The sequence below is a fragment of the Gymnodraco acuticeps genome, unplaced genomic scaffold (genome assembly GCF_902827175.1).
Source record: "Gymnodraco acuticeps unplaced genomic scaffold, fGymAcu1.1, whole genome shotgun sequence".
Lineage (NCBI taxonomy): Eukaryota > Metazoa > Chordata > Actinopteri > Perciformes > Bathydraconidae > Gymnodraco > Gymnodraco acuticeps.
Genome location: NW_022990037.1, coordinates 1,225,085 through 1,248,047, shown reverse-complemented (window position 1 = coordinate 1,248,047; position 22,963 = coordinate 1,225,085). Strand labels below are relative to the sequence as shown.

General features: G+C 39.8%; 1 protein-coding gene across 1 annotated transcript in view; it reads right to left on the bottom strand.

Moving 5' to 3' along the window:
* Positions 1-12,003: 12,003 nt before the first annotated feature.
* angpt1 (angiopoietin 1) overlaps positions 12,004-22,963 on the bottom strand; it is a 64,779-nt gene continuing 53,819 nt past the window's right edge. Inside the window, exons 11-12 of the mRNA XM_034215152.1 lie at positions 19,293-19,423; positions 12,004-13,890 (exon numbers count right to left, since the gene is read on the bottom strand). Of these exons, the coding sequence (XP_034071043.1) occupies positions 13,727-13,890; positions 19,293-19,423 (295 nt within the window). The 3' untranslated portion in view covers positions 12,004-13,726. The remainder of the gene's footprint in view (positions 13,891-19,292; positions 19,424-22,963) is intronic.

Below are 22,963 nucleotides of genomic sequence, written 5' to 3'. Positions count from 1 at the left end.
AGGTTATGTGCGTAATCTGAAATGCGTACCGTCACTTGTGTCACAAAGCTAATTTGTTTACCGACGTACTTGTGAAGCTTTTCCAGAAGGCGGTTAGATCACCGGACGACAGAGTCGGTCTCCGTGTGCACAGACAGGGCTGCTGTTCACGTCGGTCTCTACCAGTGGCGGTTCTAGACACATTTCACTGGGGGGGCCACTGGGGGGCCAGTTATTTTCTGAGGGGGGCACAATAAATGCAGGACGAAAAAGAGAACTAGACAGTATGAAGTAATTGGGCATAAGAAAACAATGCAATACAGTATTTCTTTCAGTACACTTATTTATTTCAGATAGATCTTATAGTTATTACTGTTAAGTTATAGTACCATTTTTGCACTAACACCATATCATATTTATATAAAAATAAAGGCAATGAACAGTTACATCTCTACTTTACATAAGGGTGTCTGCATCCCAGGCTGTTGTTTCCTTCCCAAAATCTCACATTACAGCAACAAAATCCTGCGGTTTTTGGCAAACCGATCAACAAGTTTACGCAACAAGAGTACCAGAAAATATACATTTTTAAATCCACAGAAAAGGATTTAATGTAAAAGTCTACAAATCTTAAATGTTGACTTTAAATGAAATAAAATACATGGATATAGATAGAAAACATAGATTTCAGATGTATTATTTCCCATAAGCACAGACACGTAGGCTATTTAACAAACATGAAGACTGAATGCAGTAGTGCTGGGGGGAAACGATTATTTTGAAAACGATTAATCGGGCGATTATTTGATCGATTAGTCGACTAATCTAACGATTATTTTTCTGTTGTTCAATTCATAAAAAACGTAATGTAAAAAAAACGTAATGTAAAAAACATTTTTTTCACGATACTGTGTCTCAGGGGATCTTAATATTTAAGAACCTATTAATGTGTTCTACCAGATTAACGGAAATAATCTCAGCTAACTGACGATACAAACCATGTTTACCAAAACAAAACACAAGTCTCATAAGAAGCATCTAAATGACCCCTGAGCGAAAAATGCTAACGGGCATTGGCACAGAACTCAAGATAAAAGTACCCTTATTACTTATCGTAGCTGCACATACAATATATCCGATTTAAAGCTGAGACTCCACAGATTATGTAGGTATATAGTATCATCACTGAGTGATCCGGACTCGCGACAGGTGAAGCAAATACAGTCATCACAACACGTACCTTCACAGAGCTTCTCGGGAGATCGTCTCACCACCGTAATCTGATCAAAAGACGTGTTCAATGGCAATAAAATGAGAAAAAATGCGGCTGAATCGGTTAATCCATAGGTTTTTAACGTCTATGTATAAAAAAATGATTGAATTTATAATCCATAATTCCATTTTATGTAAAAATCGGAGAGCAAATGCTAGCTGCTAATGGTAGCCACCACAGCTAGCTGCTGCTTCTGCTAGGCTATGCAGCAGTCTCAGTGAGATATACATATATAAATATCTTTGCGTTTTGGACTAACTTTAAAATATTCCCATGCTTTTGAAGACCTAGGGCGAGATGTTTTCGTTTGGGGGCTTCGTGCGCAATCCTGTGAGGAGGAGGTGGTAGCCGTTTCAGTCTCCATTGTGTTTGAAGTGCGATTGCGAACTGCTTGTTGCTTTGGGTGACCCACGTGTGTATAGCGACGCGTCGACGCGGAAATATGTCGTCGACGATATTTTGAAGTCGACGCGTCGCTACAGCACTAGAATACAGAATGCACACCTGTTCTGCACGCGCACTAATCAGTTTAGTCTATTCCGTCACATTTCTAATAAACATAAAACAGTGATATCTGGAAAACACACAGATTTACATATAAAAATAAAGGCAATGAACAGTTACATCTCTACTTTACATAAGGGTGTCTGCATCCCAGGCTGTAGTTTCCTTCCCAAAATGTCACATTACAGCAACAAAATCCTGCGGTCTTTGTGATTTTTGGCAAACCGATCAACAAATAAGTCAAGATTCAAAGCCTTTGACCTCCTTGACTCAATACTAAGCAGACCCAGATTGCTCAGTCTCTCATCAGTTATGGTGGATCTGAGAACAGTTTTGACCAGCTTCAATGTAGAAAAACTACGCTCACAGAAAGCAGAACTGACTGGGATTGCGACTGCTATTTTGCAGAGTCTGAAGAGCTCAAAAAACACTTCTTTATAAGGCTCAATGAACTGAACAAGCTCCACTGTACTATCAGGTCTCTGCATCCCAGTCTTTATTTTCCTATCTAAAATTCTGCTGAACTGATGTAGCTCATGCCCCAAGTCCTCAATATTTGCATCATACAACGGAGCAAATGAAAACAGAGTTGTTTCCTTCAGAAATGCATCACTTTTGGGGTTAAGAGCTTGGATGCTATTCATCATGTCACAGTTTGTGTTTGAAAACCGTCTATTAAGCTCATTGAGCATCTAATCAATGACAGGGTAGAAAAAGGCTGTACGAAACCCGTGTTTATCTTGTTCTGTCTCTCTCTGTCCAACAGTAGTCAGTACGAAGCTTTCAGCAAGTTTAGAGCTCAGTCGTTTTTGTCGTTTTGCTGCTGGCTGTATTGCAGTATCACATTGCTCAAAAATGTTCAACACTTCATCCCACAAGTTATCAAAAAATGACTCCTGCCTGAAGTCATTCAATGTCTGAACTAAAGATCCAACTAAATCCACAGCCTTTGAAAGGTCAAGCGATGAAGACTGTAACATGTCAGAGAGAAATGTTGTTTCTGCAAACACTTTACGGAGTGTTACAAGATGCACAATGAATTCTAGATCCAACTGTGCCAGCAGACCACGTGCCTCAATAGATCTCTCACCATTGCGTTCTTGGGCTATGTCTTGCAGTACTCGCTTGAGGGCTGGTAATCTATCCATAATGTTAATGTTTCCATTATGCTACAATAATAATAATATATTTTATTTCTATAGCGCTTTTCTTGAACCCAAAGACAATGATGGGGAGTTGTCTTTTCTCTTACTGTGCCACAGAACAACACAAACACTTGTATTTTTATTGTTATTATTTTTAAAGTAAAGTAACTTGTTACTAGTTACTTTGACAATTTAGTAACTAATAAAGTAACTAGTTACTTTTTTGAGAGCAGTAACTATAACTTTTACTAGTTACTTTTTAAAAGTAACTTGCCCAACACTGGTAATAAATCATAATTTTTTTTATTTTTTCACTTTTCATTTTTAGGGGGGCCACAGGGGGGTCAGAGGCCAGTGTTAGGGGGGCACTGGCCCCCCCTGGCCCCCTAGAACCGCCCCTGGTCTGTACAACGGAATTGTGCCAAAACTACGCCAATTATATATAGTATTGGGATGAGGCTCCTGACTCTGGCCTGCTCTCCATTCCCATTCACGCCTCCGCACCTTCGGGGACCGTGCCTTCAGTGTCTCACAAAAACCTTTCTAAATTATAATAAATTATTAAAAAGGGTTTAGTCAATATACGTTTTACTGTATATGATTGTTGAAAATTCACTTTTACCATAAAAGGCCAGCTCGACCAGTTGGTAGAGGCTCATAAAAACAAAACTGTGTGGTCAGTAAAAACAAAAAAAATGTGTTTGTGGTTATTTGTGGCCCATTTGATAAGAAAATGCAAACAAAAAAAATTCCATAGATTTTTTCTTGGTCTGGTAGTGTGCCTTAACTTGAATTTGAAAACATGTGGCAACTTTATTAATACAGCAGATGAAAAGATTTGTGGAAGGATAAATTCTTCATGGGCTTCAATGGCTCTCTAGACAAAGGGTGTGTTATGGTTGCTTGTATTATCCTCAGATAGTGGTTTGTTTAAATAACTACTGACATTTTAATAAATATTGCAAAAAAGGGGCTCCAAAAAAGGCATATAACCTGGCCGGCTTAACCAGTCTGTATTTCTTCAAGCACCTCAAGATTCAGAGTTTATAAAGTAAGTACACAGTAAAAGTACTTCATAGTACTTGTGGGGGTAGTTTCACTAGTACTGAGTCCAACAGGATCAATCTCACAAAGAACTACAGTAATGGCAACAAAAAATAATTCCCTCATCAAATTTAGCAGAAGTGGCTTGATTTTGTTCTCAGGAGGGGACTTTGACAGAGGATTTCTCAAAAAATACACAGTAAAAGTACTTCAATGTATTGTTAGTAGCAGCCAAACTAGTACCGAGTCCAACAGTGTCAGTTTTATTAAGTACTTGTGATAACAAATATTTGTATCGATCATCAAATATATTTTAAAAAAAACTTGCGAGACGGCTGAGTGACCGCAGCGCAGAATCGCTGTATAGTTTACATCTCCTAACAATGTTGTCCATTTTAGATACAGGCTTATTATATTTACAGCCCTTAATAACATTCATTTTCTGGGCTCAATGTGTGTCTTGGCCGTTTTCGTTCGCTAAATTCACCTTGTTTCCCCTTGTTTATAATATCACCGTTCCAAGCAAACTAATAAAGAAAAACAAATGGTCCGACTCCGAAGTTACACGGAATCATCTCCCTCCATCATGTTGATTTTAATCAGAAGTTTTGAACCTGAGCCCGCCCCGCTCGACCTTCTGAGCCAATCACAGCGCGATAATGACCTGCCTTCCGTTTCAACCATACTCCTTCCGTTTCCACTATACTTTCTCTCACACATACATGCATTCTTCTCTTGCATACATATACATAATATATTATCTTCAGACATGCATATATTATTTTTAATATTAAATGTAAACATTGAATGAATATGCGAGCAAAATGTATAAATATGAGCGTTAAAATATATGAATATGAGAGCAAAATGTACATGTGAGAGTGAAAAATGTATAAATATGTGAGTGACAATATATTAATCGTGTGCATTGAAATATGATCATATGAGAGCAAAATGTATGAATGTGTGAGTGTAAAATGTATGAATGTGTGAGTGTAAATTATATATGTGTGAGAGTGAAAATGTATGAATGTAAAAGGAGAATGTATGTGCGTGAGAGGACCAGTATGAATTATGGCCTGTACGGCACCTCATACTTAGGCCTAGTGGTGCAGATGTAGTTTAACATCTCATAATAAAGGTATGAAATACACAATCCAATGATGAAATAAACACTGTCCTACATTAATATAGTTTCAACTAACATATTTACTTACAGACGCTTAACAAGTCTCCAGAAGATGGATGCAACCAGGTTGTGGAACTAACAAAACTGGACTGCCACATGTAGGGTGTTTCTCAATCTCGAGTACGCTTGCTTGGTAGCACATGTCTTCCGAGTCACTTGCTTCAGAAGCGAGGCAAGAATACTTCCTGGCATTCGGAAAACAAAGAGTGGAACAGGCTAGCAAGTGTGCAGGTGTGGGTCATATGAGAGGCCCTGCCTTACATTTTCCGCCACAGATTTGGGGAAATTGGTCCGTGCGCAAAGCATTGTGGGGATTTTAAGACCACGGAGTCCACACATGTGCAGCCTCGAAATTTCTCCAAACGAAGTACGCCGGGCTCGGTAGAATTCCAAGTATGCTGGACATTGGAACGGTACTTCGGCGGCACTCGATGAACTAGTATGCTTGAAATAGTGGCTCTGGAGCAGCTTTACTCGAGATTGAGAAACACCCGGGTTGCGTTCCGATAATCCAAAAATCAGCTCCTAAATTCTAACCCTATCTCCTATTCCTTGACCTCTGAGTGAAACGTCACGGGGTTAAGGGATAGTGGATAGAATAATTCAAAAGGACTTAGGAGAAGAGACCGCGGTACTTTAGAGAATCCGAATGCACTTTCACTATCCGACGTGTTTATGGTGCGCTATCGGACGTCATGAATGTGCGTCTGCTGCTGTGGGGAAACTATGGAAACTACAGTTTTCTATACAGCGGACTACAACATGGATGTTTTAATAAGGAGGGACTACTGTAAACTCATCTAGAGACTCTGCACCGTGCTCTGATGCTGTTGTTTTATGCTTATGCTGAACGTGGACAACAGAGAATCATATTCTTCATGACCAAAGTTGGAATTGAAATAAAAAAGGAAAGTGAAACTTATGCTCGTCACCCTCTCCCTCCGGTCCACATATGATTGTATGAACTATGAAAATATCTTAAAATCAATACAAATGTATTTATTATAAACGTTAGTCCTTAACATCTATCACTGTGTTTATCACCATTCAAACATCTTTTAAAAGTTGAACAAACTCCACACAGCTCAGTAAAGACTGTGAAATGTTGACTTTATTTGATCATTTCAGTAAAAACTAACGTTCATATTTCTCTTTTTGATTATAATACTGATGAACGTTCAGAAAAAAGCACTTTGGCAACTTACCACATACGTTTTAAAATGCTTAATAAGCACCGTAACTTTCATGATATCATTTCTCGGTCATAATCGGTTATTTCCGTGAACGGCCGACTGTTGAGGGACGGCAAATGCTGCGGCTGCAATCAGGGGCGGATCTAGACAAATATTCATGGGGTGGCAAGAGGGTGGCAGGAGATTTTGAGGGGTGGCATCCCCTGACAGAAGTATATGCTGATTTAAATCGCAATCATATCAATCAATTAGGGGTGTAACGGTACACGTACCCGTACTGAAATTATTCAGTACGGGCCCTTCGGTTCGGTACACGTGTGTATACCTTACATATAAGGTGGCAGACGTAATTTAATGAATTTTAACTGAACAATAACTGAATGAGTTTGTCTCACTCTTAGACCAGCAGGGGTTCCAAATCTATGCAGACTGCTGCAATAAGTACATTAATTAACTGTCTCATCGATGTTTGTCTGAATGAATATGATACTATTAACAATCATATTATTCCTATAAGCTGTCAATCACTGTTAATAAATAATAATAATAATAATAGATTTAATTTGTTAGCGTTTTTACAGGTGCTCAAAGACGCTTTACAGATATAGTGAATAACTGTTATGATTCACATATTCATTTATTATTGAATAAACTATATTTATTTTTTGGAGGAGTTAATGATGAATGTTCATCAAGATGCTTGCTCACCCTCCTTCAAATTTGAAAAACAAGTAATTATATCATTATTGATATACAGTTACAACCTTGACTTTACATCAGAAAGAACAAACATTAAAGAAGTGACTAACTGCATCAGTTAGGGTTAAAAAACGTGTATTCAGCTAAAACATCGCTGCAGTTATTATCCAGTGGAAGGTCCTTACCTACTGGCCTAGTTAAATCAAAGTGGTTACTTTCTGTTGGCTGGGCAGTGTAGTTTTACACACCGTCTTATTTTACTTTTTCAGGACTTAAAACTGTTTTTTGGGGGCAGACCCCCTCAAAGAAAAAAATATATACACGCATACAAGGTCATCATCTTAACAGTTTGTTATTCTCATCGAGTCATCCGTGAGCAGAGCATCAAGTTGGCATGTCTATTACAGCTGAATGCGGCGATTACTATTTTGTTCAGCAAAACGCCTCACAAACTTATTAAGATCAACAGCTGTAGTGCGTTTTGATTCAATGCTGAGTACAGCCAAACTTGACATTCTCTTCTCTGTCATTGTAGACCGCAACTACCTCATTCCTTTAGTGCTTGGTTCCGAAAGGCTTCTCGTTTTGCGTCGTCCCGTTCAAATGAATTCGCCACCAATCATATTTCCACTCTCGCGCCAGGACCGGGGGAGGGGTTACATGACGTGCATCTTGTGCTGCATTCACTTGCACTCGGACATTAGAGACTTTCTCTCATAAATGTCCGATGAGCAACAACTTTTCTTTCAAAACAAAGATGCCAACTGGGGTGGCAGCTGGGGTGGCAAGGCTATTGTTTAGGGTGGCAGTTGCCACCCCATGCCACCCCGGTAGATCCGCCCCTGGCTGCAATGCATTGTGGGGCAGCATTTTCTCCTCTCCTTTCGGTTAGGGAGGTCCAGTGGTTCCTAAGCTAAAGGAGGTTATAAAGGAAGTTTGAAACCTCCTTTCCTTTCATTTGGAGAATTGGAACGGCACTTATCATGGCTGCCAGTGACGTACTTCCGGGTCATTTCACTCCGTTAGGAAGGTTCCTAAGCTAAATGGACTATTGGAATGCAACCCCGTCATTTCCCAACTAACTGACACAACTTCCTGTATGACTATTTCCTGTGATAAATAAAGCTGCGCTATTATCACTCGCCACTAGGGGCTCCCACAAACACACAGCTCTAAACACAGAACACAACAGTATTTATATAACATATTTGATGTCTGTCCCTTCTAGGAGAGGAATCCTTTCTCAGTAGATCTTCCAGAGTTTTTCCCATATTTGTTTCCCCTTAAGGAATTTTGTTTGGGGAATTTTCTCTTATCCGAAATAAGTGATTTATGGCTATACAGTTAAAATTGACATGACTTGACTTATATTTACCTTAGAAATGTTATTAGAAAAATTAGACTTAGTTTGGTTTTTAAAGCTTTGAGATGTGCATGCTACATCCACTGTATGTTAGAGATATCGAGTGTGTAAGTAAAACATCTGGCCTATTCGAGACATGGTCTTGTTACCAGAGATCTTATAAAAACATGTTGCTTTTGGCTAGCATCGCGTCAGTCAGCAATCACACTTCATTACTTCTGACCGCAGCAGCCTCTGGAGCAATAATTGGCCACACACTTCTCACTCGTTACATCAACTTTTATAATGTGACCAACACTGAGCTCTGAAATCAAAAGCCCAAAATAGGATCGCCAGGTTTATTCTTCCAAATGTTTTCCGGTAAAAGAAAAAGAACACTTTATTTTATGTATGAAACAATCAAGCAAATGCTCTTTAGCTTGACCTTCTCAGGATGTCTTAAAATGATTTAAAGGCTCTCTGGGATCCATGTTAGAGGATTTGGCTTTTACTTACAATTTCAAAGAGAAAGATACTCTTAAGCTCTTTTCGTCCAACTAAAAAGCCTTCATGCTTTTATCAGTTTGAATGGCTCCTACCGGGACCGGCAGCCTTTCTCAGCTTCACACCCTCTGTGTACACCAAGTGTCATTCTCACTCCCACAGACCATCTATCAGATCAGGCTTCTTTTGAGTTTTTCTAGATGAGGGAGTCCCTCACCTTAAATCACGTTTACATTTTTACTCTATTTATTTAGCTAAAGTTAAACCACAGGATTGTACTCAAACCTGCATTGTATAGAAAGCCTTTTTATCTTGACATATACATCTTAATGTCCTGCACATAATAAGAACTGTGATTCTATAACAGCAAATCTTAATAGTTCTGCGGAGACCACACAGCTGACTTGGTATTACACTCTACTGCAGTGAAAAGTAGATGACTTGGAGTTGCACACATTGATGTCAGCTTCAATATAATTTTTGCTGGGTGACTTGCATTTGATACATTTACGAGTTCATTCCCCAGTGCCATTTCAGCTTTTAAACATGTTTGCCTTATTAGTGGTCGATCTTATGCCAGTTATGTGGTTAAACAGATTTCTTTGTTTGCTGATGTTGTAGATTGCCCCGCAAAAAGAAAACATTGAAACACAGTCGTTTTTTTAAGAACAGGCAAGAATGATGTCAATGTCGTAGACAGCCAAAGCATTGGGCTTTCATTTCCCTCGAAAAATGCTGTGCAACTTACAGCAATGCAGTGATAAAACACACTTCCAAATAAAAGTCTGAAGACAGCAGTTGGCCTGTGAAGGCTTTTCCGGAGCCCTGGAAATCGTGAAAATGTGAAAACAGCATCAGAAAGCCACAGCAGATGACATTTAATACTAATCAGGACAACCATACATACCATACCATAAATAAGAAAACTGGAATCACAAAAGCAAGCTATAATGTTTAAGTCATGTTAGCTAAATTACATGAGAAATAAAATCTCCCAATATTCTGATAATTAATTATTAACTAGCCTTGTTCACATAGCAGTTTGTCACAATCTGTCTGTGTTTCCTATTTTTTCACAAGTGTTTACTTCCTGTCTCTGTGTCTTCCCACCTGATTGTGTTCACCTGGTTCTTTTGTGTTCTTTGATTTTATTTGAGTTTATGTAGATTATTTGCCTTGCTTTACTATTTGCACCTTACATGATTGAAATATAAATTACCTTTTTGTCATTTTACTCATATTTTAATACGTAATTTCTACTCCAGTACAACACAATGATCGCTGATCAACACAGTGGATTAATTTAGCTTTGTGACTTCACTTTTTAAGTCCAACAATGTCAGCTGTTGCAAATAATGGTTTGTGCTGATGCAAAACTTTTGTACTGGATTAATAATACTAGAGTTAGAAGCACATTCTTAAAGCGGTTTATGATCAAATCTGATACGAAGCAGATGAGCAAAAGATATATGATCTATTTTTACTTCCACTTCCTTTGTCCATGTATCTTTAATGTTTTTATTCATTTCCATGTGAGCAGGTGGTCTCTTTAGGGGATCCAGGACCCCGAGTGTTCTTACTGCAGGTACTGTACTCTGTCATATCTGATTTGGTTGAGGTCCAGCGCTGTCCGTCTGTATGTAGCTCAGACCCTCAGGGAGTCCCATCGCCTCTGCAGCCCTCTCCTCTTCCTCAGCTAGCAGGAAATGATCCACGCTCAGCAGAGCGGCCTGCTCGTGTGTGCGTGTGAACGTGCATATGTGGAGTAGACAAGTGAAACGCCTCTTTGACATCATAAATATCCACCGGAGACAAACTTCCCTTGGTTCAGAAGTGGTTCTCTGTTTCTTCTATCCTCATACCAATAAAGGACACCGCTTAAGACCCACATAGGTGTTTGCCAGCGTGTGCGGACTCTCTTCACACTCCACTGCTCCAGAGGTCTATTGAACACATTCCAGTGAGGGTGTCGGGTCAGTGCAGGCGCTGAAGGACGCCAGTGGGTTGCAGACTGCAGTAATTTGTTTAACCTCTGATTAGGCCCAGGAATGTCAACTATGAGGAGACACTAAGTGTCCCGACAGCATCGTTTGACACTTTAGCAATCTGTCTTTGCCAAATGCTAGCAAGAGTCACCATTTGAGACGATAGTTACTTTACGTCCTCGGCAGAGAGGTAGTTTAATGTTTGAAACATCTCATTTGGTTCCAACATAGGATGAATAAAGTAGATCTGGGCCACAGTGAATATGTAAAATATCACATTATTTTGACCAAATACGTTGATATCAATATTGTGACGATACTTTAAGTTTTACTGTGGCTGCTCTTATAGAATATTTACACTGAGATTTTGAAGAATATGTGGATTTGGATATGACAAAGTGAATGAAAACATGATCCATGTATATCAATATATTGACCAGCAGAGGCGGGAAGTAACTAAGTAAATGTACTCAACTACCGTACTTAAGTACAATTTTGAGATACTTTAAATACATTTACTTGAGTATTTCCATTTCATGCTACTTCGTACTTCTACTCCACTACAATTCAGAGGTCAATTGTGTACTTTTACTCCACTACATTATCTTAATACCTTTAGTTACTTTACAGATTTGGATTAATGATGTGAAATATAATCAACTCTTAAATCAGACTTTAGTCACCTGTAGTAAATTCACAAGCTACCCTGCAGTATACAAAGTCATTACAACTAGCTGCACCTTTACCAGCTTTGAGAATACTTTAATGATCAATAATTATAATCAAAACATGTATATTATATTATTCTCAAAATTGGAACAATCGTCAGAATGAGTACTTGTACTTAAGTATATTTTGATGCCAATACTTGTGTACTTTTACTTTAACAGAGTATTCCTACACTCTGGTATTTCTACTTTTACTTAAGTACACAATCTGAGTACTTCGGCCTCCTCTGTTGGCCACCCCGAGAAGAACACCTATGTGATTGATCTTTTCTTTCTTCAACATGTACTTTCTTTGTATGGGATACAATGTAGCGTTTGTATCAGGAGATTTCAACTTAAAAATAGCAAGCTTGCAACCCTAATTTTAAACCCCTCTATCATTACATTAATTTGGCACAAAGAGTGCAGCCTTAACACATTATGAAAAGATTTTCTCTTTTATTTAATCTAGCAACACAAAACTTTCCACATGTTACAAAATATGTTTAAATAAATCTGCAAATCTGGAATTCGATGAGGTAAAGCAGAGTTATCAAAGGCACATTTCTCCAGGGTATCCTAGTGTCTATGTTTTATGCTCAACTTCAAAACACCATTGTACTACTGGCAGATAAACAGAAAAAAAGAATAGCCTTCCTCAGGAAAGCTGCTTTGCGTACACACACATTAAATTATGCAATTGTTGTGCTAATAAACATGTCAATTGTGGCTTTACAAGTTCCAGATACACTCTGTCCTCGCCACATGTACCTTTAGTAAATATTCCACTGTAGATTCTGAAGCTGAAGTTATGAAATATATGTTCAAACTATTTGTTGGAATCATTAATTTCATGCTTCACATCCTATAACAGCTGCTTTTATTTTTCTCCAAAGCTGCTTTGATGAGAAACAGAAACTGGCTGTGTCATGTGGATGTCTGTGAGAAACTTCTTGGATGCGACTTGTGTTAAAGATCTGCTCTTTGTCTTAAGCTGAGAGGTTAGGAGCAGTCTTTATAATGTTAATGTTTCATGACGTTAGAAATAAGATTGATTAATATGAACTTCTACCTCTATCTTTAGCACTCTGTACATGTGGGACACCAGCTTAATATAAGCACTTACATCGTTGTAAATATAGAGGAATAATGACGCAATACTTCATCATTACACTCAGGAGTATTCTGTATATCTGTGTATTAAATGTTGTTCATGCATTCTTTCCCCTCTCCATCTGCACACAGCTATAATTGTTATACATCACTAATAATGTGCATCTGTATTAATGACCTTGTTTTTCATATTCAGCAGAAGTAAGGTGATCGCTCATAATCTGAATGTTGGCAGGTATTCATAGTTTCTCGGCCAATAAAAAAGGCAAATAGATCGCAGTCCAATAACAACCCCAGCATATTAAACTCTACAAATTATCACACTGTGTCGAGACAGCTCGTGTGTAATTGCCAGCAAATACTGTGACATTGGTAACTATTAGAAAGTCATTACTTGAAGTTCAATGTCACCTTAAACACTAAGTGTTTTATCCACAATAAAGATAGAAATTCAGAATACACTGTACAGTACCATATACAATTTCATCTCCCTTTATAAGCCGTCTAAAGTTGGGATAACAAATATACTAAAAAACACAATATATAATACAAGGGTAACATTTATGGGCTCTGTGAGCAACATTTAAAAAAAAGCAATATCTCTCGTCCAGACAAGTTCTGCCCTGCAGTTTAAGAGTCAGCGCTGCTTTCCATTCAGAAGAGTTCCAGTCCTCATTATTATTACAGCCGCAGGTCCAAAACGAAAAATGCAAAAATATTTAGTTTGACACCATGCATTGTGCTCAAAATGTGCACACATTTCACGTGAGATAACCCACCTATTTTTGTCAAGTTTGTGAATCTGTGTGGAACAGAGATCAGTTCAGGTGAACCATGCATGACTTTCTCCTTGTGGCTGACTTCCAGTTCATTGAGGGGAAAGGTGAGCAAGCAACAGCAGCACAGCCATCGCCACTGCTCTGGGGATGGACCAGGTAGAATAAAAAAAGATTTATTCAGCCAGCGAAATGAGATGAGACTAGAGGATAAAATAGGAAGCGTCCCTGTAATGTTCTACATAGCCGTTTGGAAGGTCAAAGTTCAAAAGACTAGGAGAAGTCCAGGGGGCGGATCATCATGGCCGTGGCTCGTAGCGAGTAGCTGGGGCCCTTGAAGTAGTGCCACTTGATACCGTTCAACTTCCCTATGTGTTGCCCTTGGGTGAAGTACATGCCGTTAAGGTTGGACGGGCCGCAGGCATCAAACCACCAACCTGAGTAGAGAGAAGTGGGGAAAGAACAAGGACAAACAAAGCATTTTAGCAACAGACAAGGGATTTCATTAAGTATTGTTTTGTCAAGGTGTTGATAAATTCACCTTTATCATAAGTTGTGCCCTTGGTAAAGGTTGGAAGTTTCCCATGGCCTCTCCCACTGGGCCACGGGACACCATTTCACTGCTATCTGCTCAATGTGTTACTGCCACATGGTTCAGTGGCATGCCAGTACCTGTTGCTGAACGCTCTCCGTACCTCGTTCTATTTAAAGCAAAGAGTGTGCATGTGCACGAGCTCCAGCACAGCAGACATCAAAGTACTGAATGGAATGGAAACTTTTATTCTGCTCCCAGGGTGACACAGTTGATACTTTCCCTAAAGGATATCTGGCACTAAAAAGAGAGAGTAGACGTGCTTGGACTTAAAAGGCCTTTTATACAATTTAAGATGCACATAGGCTTCTTGTCTTAGAAGGATTTCAAGAAATGTATTGCTAGTTCTAAATGTTGTAGCAGGTGGGCAACTGTTTCTCTCTCGCTAAGGCCATAGAAGCAGTTAACACTTTGACAAGTATGGAGAGGCGACCTTCTCTCATTATCGACTAAATGTGTGGGAAAACCCTGCCCATATCCACCATGCAGCTTCTTTAGATTCCTAAAGACTCAGTGATCCTCACTTTTATCTTACCTTACTTGAAGCTCATTTATATTTAGCCTAATTGTTTTGTTGTGTTGTGTTGGCATATCTTACCTGCCACCTTTTGAAATTGAGTATATATGTTTAAAGAATTCAAGTGAATATACTTTATGAATAAAGTGTTGCCATACTATTACTAATATTATATATTTCTGATGACAGATGTACTAAACGTATCCATTCCATCCTAGATATCTTATATCTGAACAGGGAGCAGGTCCTCGCGGATACAGTCAGATATAGAACATATGCGAGGCATGGCACACATCGTAGTGCCTCTCCTCTCACATTTAAATACCACGGCGGCCTACAGCCGGACTTTTCAAAAGACCTGTCAGTAATCAGGAGCAGCGTTCTGCCCTTGTTGCTAGCAGGGGTCACACATTGTTCATGTTACATTGATCGCTGCTACAGCATAAGACACGTACACAACATAGCATGGCAACTGGTGTACACCTCTTTACATTTCTACAGCTGTTTAGAGTTTCAGGATGCTGAAAGCAGTTGGAAACAGTAATGCAATTGCACTAGCTTTTTATAGGTATAGTTTCTCAAGCTGGGGAGCTCTGTCAGACACATGTGTTGATGGACCAAAAATGGGTAAAGGTTATATGTAAATGTTTTATTAAATTAGAAATGGAATAAATAACTATGCAGAGTGAAAAAGTTATCCGTTGTGGTGACAAATACACAGCTACTGGATTAAAATTACAATGTTCTGGACGTGTAAAAATGCAATACGTTAAACACCTTGTTAGTAGCTAATATGTTGATTCTGTGCATAAAATGTGTTTCTACCACGCTCTAGTAGGGCTGAACGATATATCGTGTCATGGCGATAACCGCGATATGCGCGATATTCACATCGCAGGGACGTGCGATTTTATTAATGTTTTATAATTATTTTCTTTTTTCATTTTTTTTTTTTTAGGACGTGCGATATTAAGTAGGTACATTAACTCAAACACGTCACGTTACAATTATTTTGCTGCTTGCTACAAAAGGAACAACTTGCGCGGCTCTCGTGTCAGGGGTAGGCTACTTGAGTGAGTAGGCTTGTTTGAGACGCGTTGCGGCTCGCCTCGAAAGTAGACGAGAATAGCCGATCGCAGCCGGGGGAGGTCTCAAAAAGCTCGCCTGAAGTCGGACAGCTCGGAGTCGGCTTCGTCCTCTTCTTCTTCTCTCGGTTTTTTGGCGGATTGCAAACAACTTTAAGGTGCATACCGCCACCTCCGGAGTCGGCTTGACTCGGTTTACATGTATAAAGAATGCACACATGTGTTTAATCGTTAATGTCAGATACGTACCAAGTAAATACATTTGTTCCTGCTCAAGATTAGATTCAACTTTATTGTTATTGCACATATTACAGGTACTGAGACAACAAAATGCACTTTAGCTTCTAACCAGGAGTGCAACAAGCAGTAAAGTGAAAAGTAATGTACACAATCTACAGAATAACATATAGAATGAATTGAATGATGAATAAACAGTGAGGGGTATGAATACACTAGATATCAGCCTGTGAGCAGTATGAACAGTGTGTATGAATATGCTAAGATATATAAAGTATGAAAACGGTAAGCAGTGCAAGTATAAAATATATGGATATTAATTTCATGACGATAAATATTGTGGAACAATGATGAAAAATGTGAATGGAAGTGGCGACGTAAAACGGACACAAAACGACAACAAACTTTTGCCGAGCCAATTGGAGAGTTTAATCAGCAGCACGTGGAAAAAACCACCAATGAGCGCTCAGCTCGAGATACCAGCGAGTCGTTTCCCATCAAATCGCTTCCGCAGCCCGTGGAGAGGAACTGCGCCGCCTCGCCTCAAGGCTGCGGGCGTCTTTGTCCCGCGAGATTTCAACGTCTCATGTAGGCGAGCCTCCAGAGCAAGTCGGACAAAATGACTAACCATCATGCAACGCACGAGCAAGACGTTGATCGAAATTGCGCAGGTCTGCGCAGGTCTCGCTTGTCTCAAACAAGCCTAGTGACATGCCGGCTCTGCATGCACAGCAAACCACCAATCACAATCATTCTTGATCAGATCGCAGCAGGCCCCGCCCCGCTAGTTTGCAGACCATCAAAACACCGGTAAAAAATGAGCGAGGCACAGGAGGACAATACCGGCGAGAATACCGATGTATTTCCAAAAAGAAAAGCAACATCTGCCATCTGGAACTATTTTGGATCCAAAAAGGTTCTTCTCTTCTTCATTCACAGATGAACCCCCTTATTTGAGGGTAAGCAACATGCATTATCATGACATGTTAGATCATGACTTAAGGTATGATGAGTCAACCAGTTAAGATCCAGACGTCCATGACTAAAATCCTTCATCCGGTTAAATATAGTTAAAAAAAACGCAATATATATATATATATATCGCAGGGGGAAAATATATATATATCGCAATGTCAGTTTTTTTCAACATCGTGCAGCCCTACCCTCTAGTAGCCCTGAAAACGTTCAAAAAGCTTGTAAGATATAATTAAATCTCAACAGAATTTCTTCAAACCACTTGAAAACCAAAAATGTTGAAAGTTAGAGAGAAATAGTAGACAGTAGCAGTAGTACATCTGGTGTCGTGTGGTTGATACACAGGCGGTACGGGGTTTGACAGCATCACAAAGTGCAACCTGCCGTTTCATGTTATTGAGACACTGTTTTGACTCCCTGTTGAATGCTAATGCAGAAAACAGTGAATGTCTCCCACTTGCCATCCCTCACTTGTTGATAAACTGCAGACCACACGACTTTCATTGCACACATAAACATTCAGTGTGCACAGCAGCAAAGCTTTGGGATTAATGATCGGTACCCTCTCTGTTTCCAGACCAGAGATTTTAAAAGACTCGTAAAAACAGTGGGGATGTCTTCTTTAAAAAAAAAGAAGTCTCTATTTCAGTTTGTTCTCATGGGACAGGGATCTCCCTACCTACTACTGTCAGGGCTGAACCCCTACGGTGTGTTCTAGTGCTGTGTAAACATATACATTACAGTGTGTGTGTGTGTGTGTCCACAGTATATCCTCCTCTGTACACTTCACACGGCATGCTGCAGTTGTCCTCATAAATGTAACAGAAGTATTTTTCCTCTTGTATATTCCAGACACTTACATCATTTAAATGCAGGGAATAAATCAACTGATATGCTGTATTTACTGTAGCACAGGGCTGGGTTCGGCCTCCACTCAGGCTACATGCTGTCATGCCTCTCCATTATGGCTGGCCATAGGCAGGCTATGAATCAAGCAGGAGTAGGGGTGTTGATTAGTGATCGGATGCCAGTTCCCTTTAACCCAGTGCATTCAAAATGACCTAAGAGGTAAACCTGATCTTAAATCTGCACTTTAAAATGCTTGATTAGTACCAGGTCAAGGCTCTCACAGCAATGGAGCTGCTATGAGGTGACAGCGAGGGTCACCGGGCTCCCCTTACACAGCAGGGGAAGCAGAGTCATTTTAAATCTCCCTGACACTTGGTGCCGCGCCCAGGGATCTTTATATCGTGCTGGTTGCCAACCACAGTGCATGGGTGGGGATGCATATAGAATATAGGCTAATAGGTGCAGATAGAGGTATAAGTGGCCATGTTAGCCTGTTGCAAGCATGTCAAAAGCAGGCTGTGATCACAATGGCCTGCACTAATGACTGGGCAGTGAACATGGTCGTAAAAGCAAATCAGAGAAAATTGCTTTTTAGAATGGCTACATCATGCTATTGTACGCAGTTGTTGCTGCCATAAAGATACACATTTAAAGATTCATGTTATGACAACTATGGCATATGTTGTTCTTTATGCATGATTTCTATGACATTGTACTCCCTAATTTAATAGCCGAGAGTGAGAAAGAGTTGTTGAATATAATTCTAATGGGGGAAGAAAGAGGAGAACTTCAGGCTTGCTAAACTTATTCAGAAGAGAAAAGGACAGCAAATGATTAAATGATCATTTGGAGCTGCTTTAAGTAGTGGATCAGGTGACGGTATGTTGCTCACATCAGAGCGGCATGCTCCAAAGAACATTTTGTACATTTGAAATGCATCATTCTGGTGCACTTAAAGAGCAGAATGAAGAGGTCGGATCTACGTTACGAGATATTTGTGTTAACGCTTTTTGTTTAATATTGTTGTGCTTTAAAATCCTTTTCAAATTATAAACAAACGGTGTTGTATAGAATAGATTTACACACCTTTGTAATGTCCCTCACCCAGCTCCAACCCACCTCACACACACACACCCCCCATACTGCACTCATTCACCCACTATCAGCAAAGCATACGGCACGGATTTTGCCCTTTAAATAATATTTTTAATATTTTTTTTTAAATGTATTTATTTTTAGAAATACAGAGTGTAAGGCAAATGAATAACTTAATTTTACAAGAAAACTGTGCATTTGACATTAAAACACACTGCAATAAAAGGCAAACCAAAACTCATAGTAAACGAGACAGGATCTGCTGCTGTTTGAACTTTTTAGCAGTTTTGTTTTAAGTCTAATGTTTATTCATTTATGTGACGTTTCTTAAGCTGCTGTTTTGATCAGGACTCCCTTTCAAAATAGATTTTGATCGCAGACGGTCATTACGTGAGCAGCTAGTGAACATAGTTGAGCATTTAGATGTGTTATTTAAAGAAAAATGAATGTATGACTATTCCCACTGTGATGCACTGTCGCTGCACTTACCACCAGTGAGCATGAGAGCACACTTGCACATGCAGTTGTCATTGTCCATGTCCTTGGTGCTGAAGTCTGCTCCGTGGATCACGAGGCTGCTCTGTCTGCCTGCCGTCCCACTGTGGCTTTTCAGGAACAGCCTGAAAGACGGGAGGAGGAGGGAGTCAGGACATGAAAACACATCAGGGGGAGAGGAGTGTGCTGGAGGGAGCAGTGTAAGCAATAAAGACAGCAAGGAGACATAACATGCTGCAAGAAATGTCTCCCGAGAGGCATTTATTTTTTATTTTGATTGAGTACATGTAGAACACCTGGAACAACATTAGTCGGGAGGACAGAAGATCAAATAAAGAAGGAAATAAAGAAAGATTATTTAAAAATATTACAGATGGAAAGTGAGAGAGACAGAGAGGAAAGAGCATGTAGTGTAAGGAATGTCTGGGAATCACATTTCCATCCGCAGGGCCAGAGTGTGTTCGTTCACACCTTAAATACTGACTGACTACTGACTAATACACAACCTGTCTACATGGTTTCTACTGTTTTAGAACATTTATTCATTTTATGAAACCAAACATACTGCTGTATTTTTGCTGCTAGGCCATCATTTATATATATTACCAAGCCCAATTCAAAGGAGTTTCTATTGAAAAAGCATTACGTTACTTGTGCAATAACTGGAGTGCACACTGTGCCGAACCTTTACTATGGCGGCTGAGACTAAGCTTAACATCTTAAATATTTACCAAATTGGACGTTTTAAAGACAGTGGTGAAGTTAAAGGCTGGGGCATCGTACTGTTGATTTCAACATGGAGGCATGTCATGACATCCATCTATCAATTACCAATATAATCGGTTGAAGTACATCATTCTAGCAAACTTACGTTAGAGATATATATATCTTAAAAAAACAAACCAGAATGTTAATAGTTATAAAGTAAGGGTTTCTGAAGTTGGTGTCATCGCCTTTGTATGTTAAGGTTATGCTACCCAGTTCCTGTACTAGTCCAAAACAAGTCAGTGCTGTGAACAAATGTCAACGTGCATCTTTTTATTGGCACAAACGTTCCTCTGAATATATACAAAAAGTCACATACTATTAGTTGAAATGTCACAATGGATTTCACATGTGCTACAGAAACAGAAAGCTATTGTTGAGTGATGGTGTTATTATAAATATCTGCTGGTAATCACATGGCTACTATCCATCCAATGCAATATTCAAAGAGATAGCAAGTACTAATATTCCTTGCCAACTTTTCACTCTGAGGATTTTTCCGACAAACAGCATGTCCATGGGAATGATAAGCCGTCACTCCCATGTTGAATTCCTTTACACCCAACACACTAATTGAAAACTGATTTCTTCTGGGTATGTCCCACTGTGAACTCACTCGAGGTGAGAATGGGAAGTGCTGCAGGCGGATCGGACAATTCCTTCATCCCTTCGCCAACTTTACAGTTGCACACCTTCCCCTAACCTGCTGCATCACACGCTTGCCTTTCTTATTTTAATGTCTGTTTCTCTCACGCCCTCTCGGTTTCACTCTTTCCCAAAAGAAGATGATTGCACATCCAAAGAGTGCCGATGAGGTCTATATTATTAAGTACGGTTCACTCCCAGGGAAAGCAATTTCCTGAGTTCCTTTCTTGACAACAGGGGACCATGGGGCGTGAAGTGAACCTCGCACCCAGTTTGGGTTTTCCGAAGAGAAAGAAACAAATACAAAAATATGTTATGCATTCAGTAGACGCTCTGTATGCACCACCAGCCTTTGTGAAGCGTGTAGCTCCGAGGCGTCAGCTTCAACAGCTCAAAGAAGGAGACTGGAAGACTCCCCAGGAAACAAAGTCATTTAATGTGAAAGACTTCTGTATTTGGACAGCTGTGTAAATGGCTGATTTGTACAGCAGAGTAAAAAGTGTGACTGCGGGTCACCGTAGGGAATTCACTAAGCCAGTAAACCAATACATTATAACCCTACAATGTAAGGGTGAGTCATGTTTCTAATCAGTGGCACCAAATGACCACTGGATATGGCAAGTTTGGATAAGGGCCTGCGAGTATATTATAAGCACTTGGGTGTGTGTATAGATGGGCAGGTTTCACTGTGTGTGTGTGTGTGTGTGTGTGTGTGTGTGTGTGTGTGTGTGTGTGTGTGTGTGTGTGTGTGTGTGTGTGTGTGTGTGTGTGTGTGTGTGTGTGTGTGTGTGTGTGTGTGTGTGTGTGTGTGTGTGTGTGTGTGTGTGTGGGGTGTGTGTGTGTGTGTGTGTGTGTGTGTGTGTGTGTGTGTGTGTGTGTGTGTGGTGTGTGTGTGTGTGTGTGTGTGTGTGTGTGTGTGTGTGTGTGTGTGTGTGTGTGTGTGTGTGTGTGTGTGTGTGTGTGTGTACGTGTACGTGTACGTACGTACGTACGTACGTACGTCATCTGTGACACATGCTGAAGTATTAACCGTTGTCTACAAGGCAACAGATGTCTCACACCGAGTCACTTACGGGCAAGCATGACTTCTATCAGCTAATTCCTGATTCTGAGGAATAAAACATGCAATGTCAAAGATGAGGTCTGCTACCGCTCTGATAAGGAACAGACTGTGCTCCATATTAACCCTCTGTCTTCCAAAGCTCTTGCGACCTCTGTTGCGCTGACAAATCGCCAAGGAGCATCATAAAGAGGGATTTTCATCATGACACTTTGACAGGCTGCTTTAAATAGTCTGCGGCTGTGTTTACAGGCTGCGCTGCATATTTACAGGACCAACAATCCCCAACTCAACTGACATCTGCAGTTTTTCCTGTCAGGATCCATTATGCACTCAAATGATAAGTGGGGGAATGAAAAGACCAAGTAATGAACTCAAGAGGAAGAGATGCTTTTCCTGAGGCCTGTTTCTAAGAATGAGAGAGATGTTTGTAGTAAATCATGTTAATGAAATGAATCCGGGGACAGACACATGCTCAGCCAGAACAGGAACTTAACAGGCAATGCGTGCAAATCAGATTTTTCCTATTAAAGTTACATCGTTATGTCATTTGTCAAGGCTCATTAGTAACCAAAATATTGAGCTGTGAGCAGAATTATTTGGTTTTACTCAATGACACCCCTGGGGAGGGAGCTTCATGACCCGCCGTGTAATTATTCCAATATCAACCCGGGAAGCCGGCTTGTTTGTGATCTTCTGACACATTCAGAAAGTTCAAACAGCAACAGTGCATGTCCTCATAAGCACAAGTTCTCTTTTTTTACATTGATCTTGTTATGCATATAGCTTTTCCTCCCTTATTCACCGAGATATTAAGACTTCCTTGTGAACTTAAACTTTTACGATTTTATAAAGTCATAAAAGAAAGTCGGCCATCATTAGCCAGCTAAGAGCTAAGTCACACTTCTTATGTGTTAAAATGACATGAGGTAAAAGTGTTTTCTAGTAGTTTAATTGGTTAAAAAGCAAGCTAGGCTAACTAGCTATCATTTTCTGAGACAAAGGTAGTTAGCATAGCTTGCTATCTCCAATTTCTACTGAAAAATCAAAAGGGAATCTCCCAATTTTTGAATGTTAAAAGCAAAATCACTAATGCAAGACGCAACACTTAAAGGATTTACATGATGCGTTCCGCTTAGTATCAGTGCATCTTATAGCAACATAAGCAATCAGATGCTGGCTAACTGCTGCCATG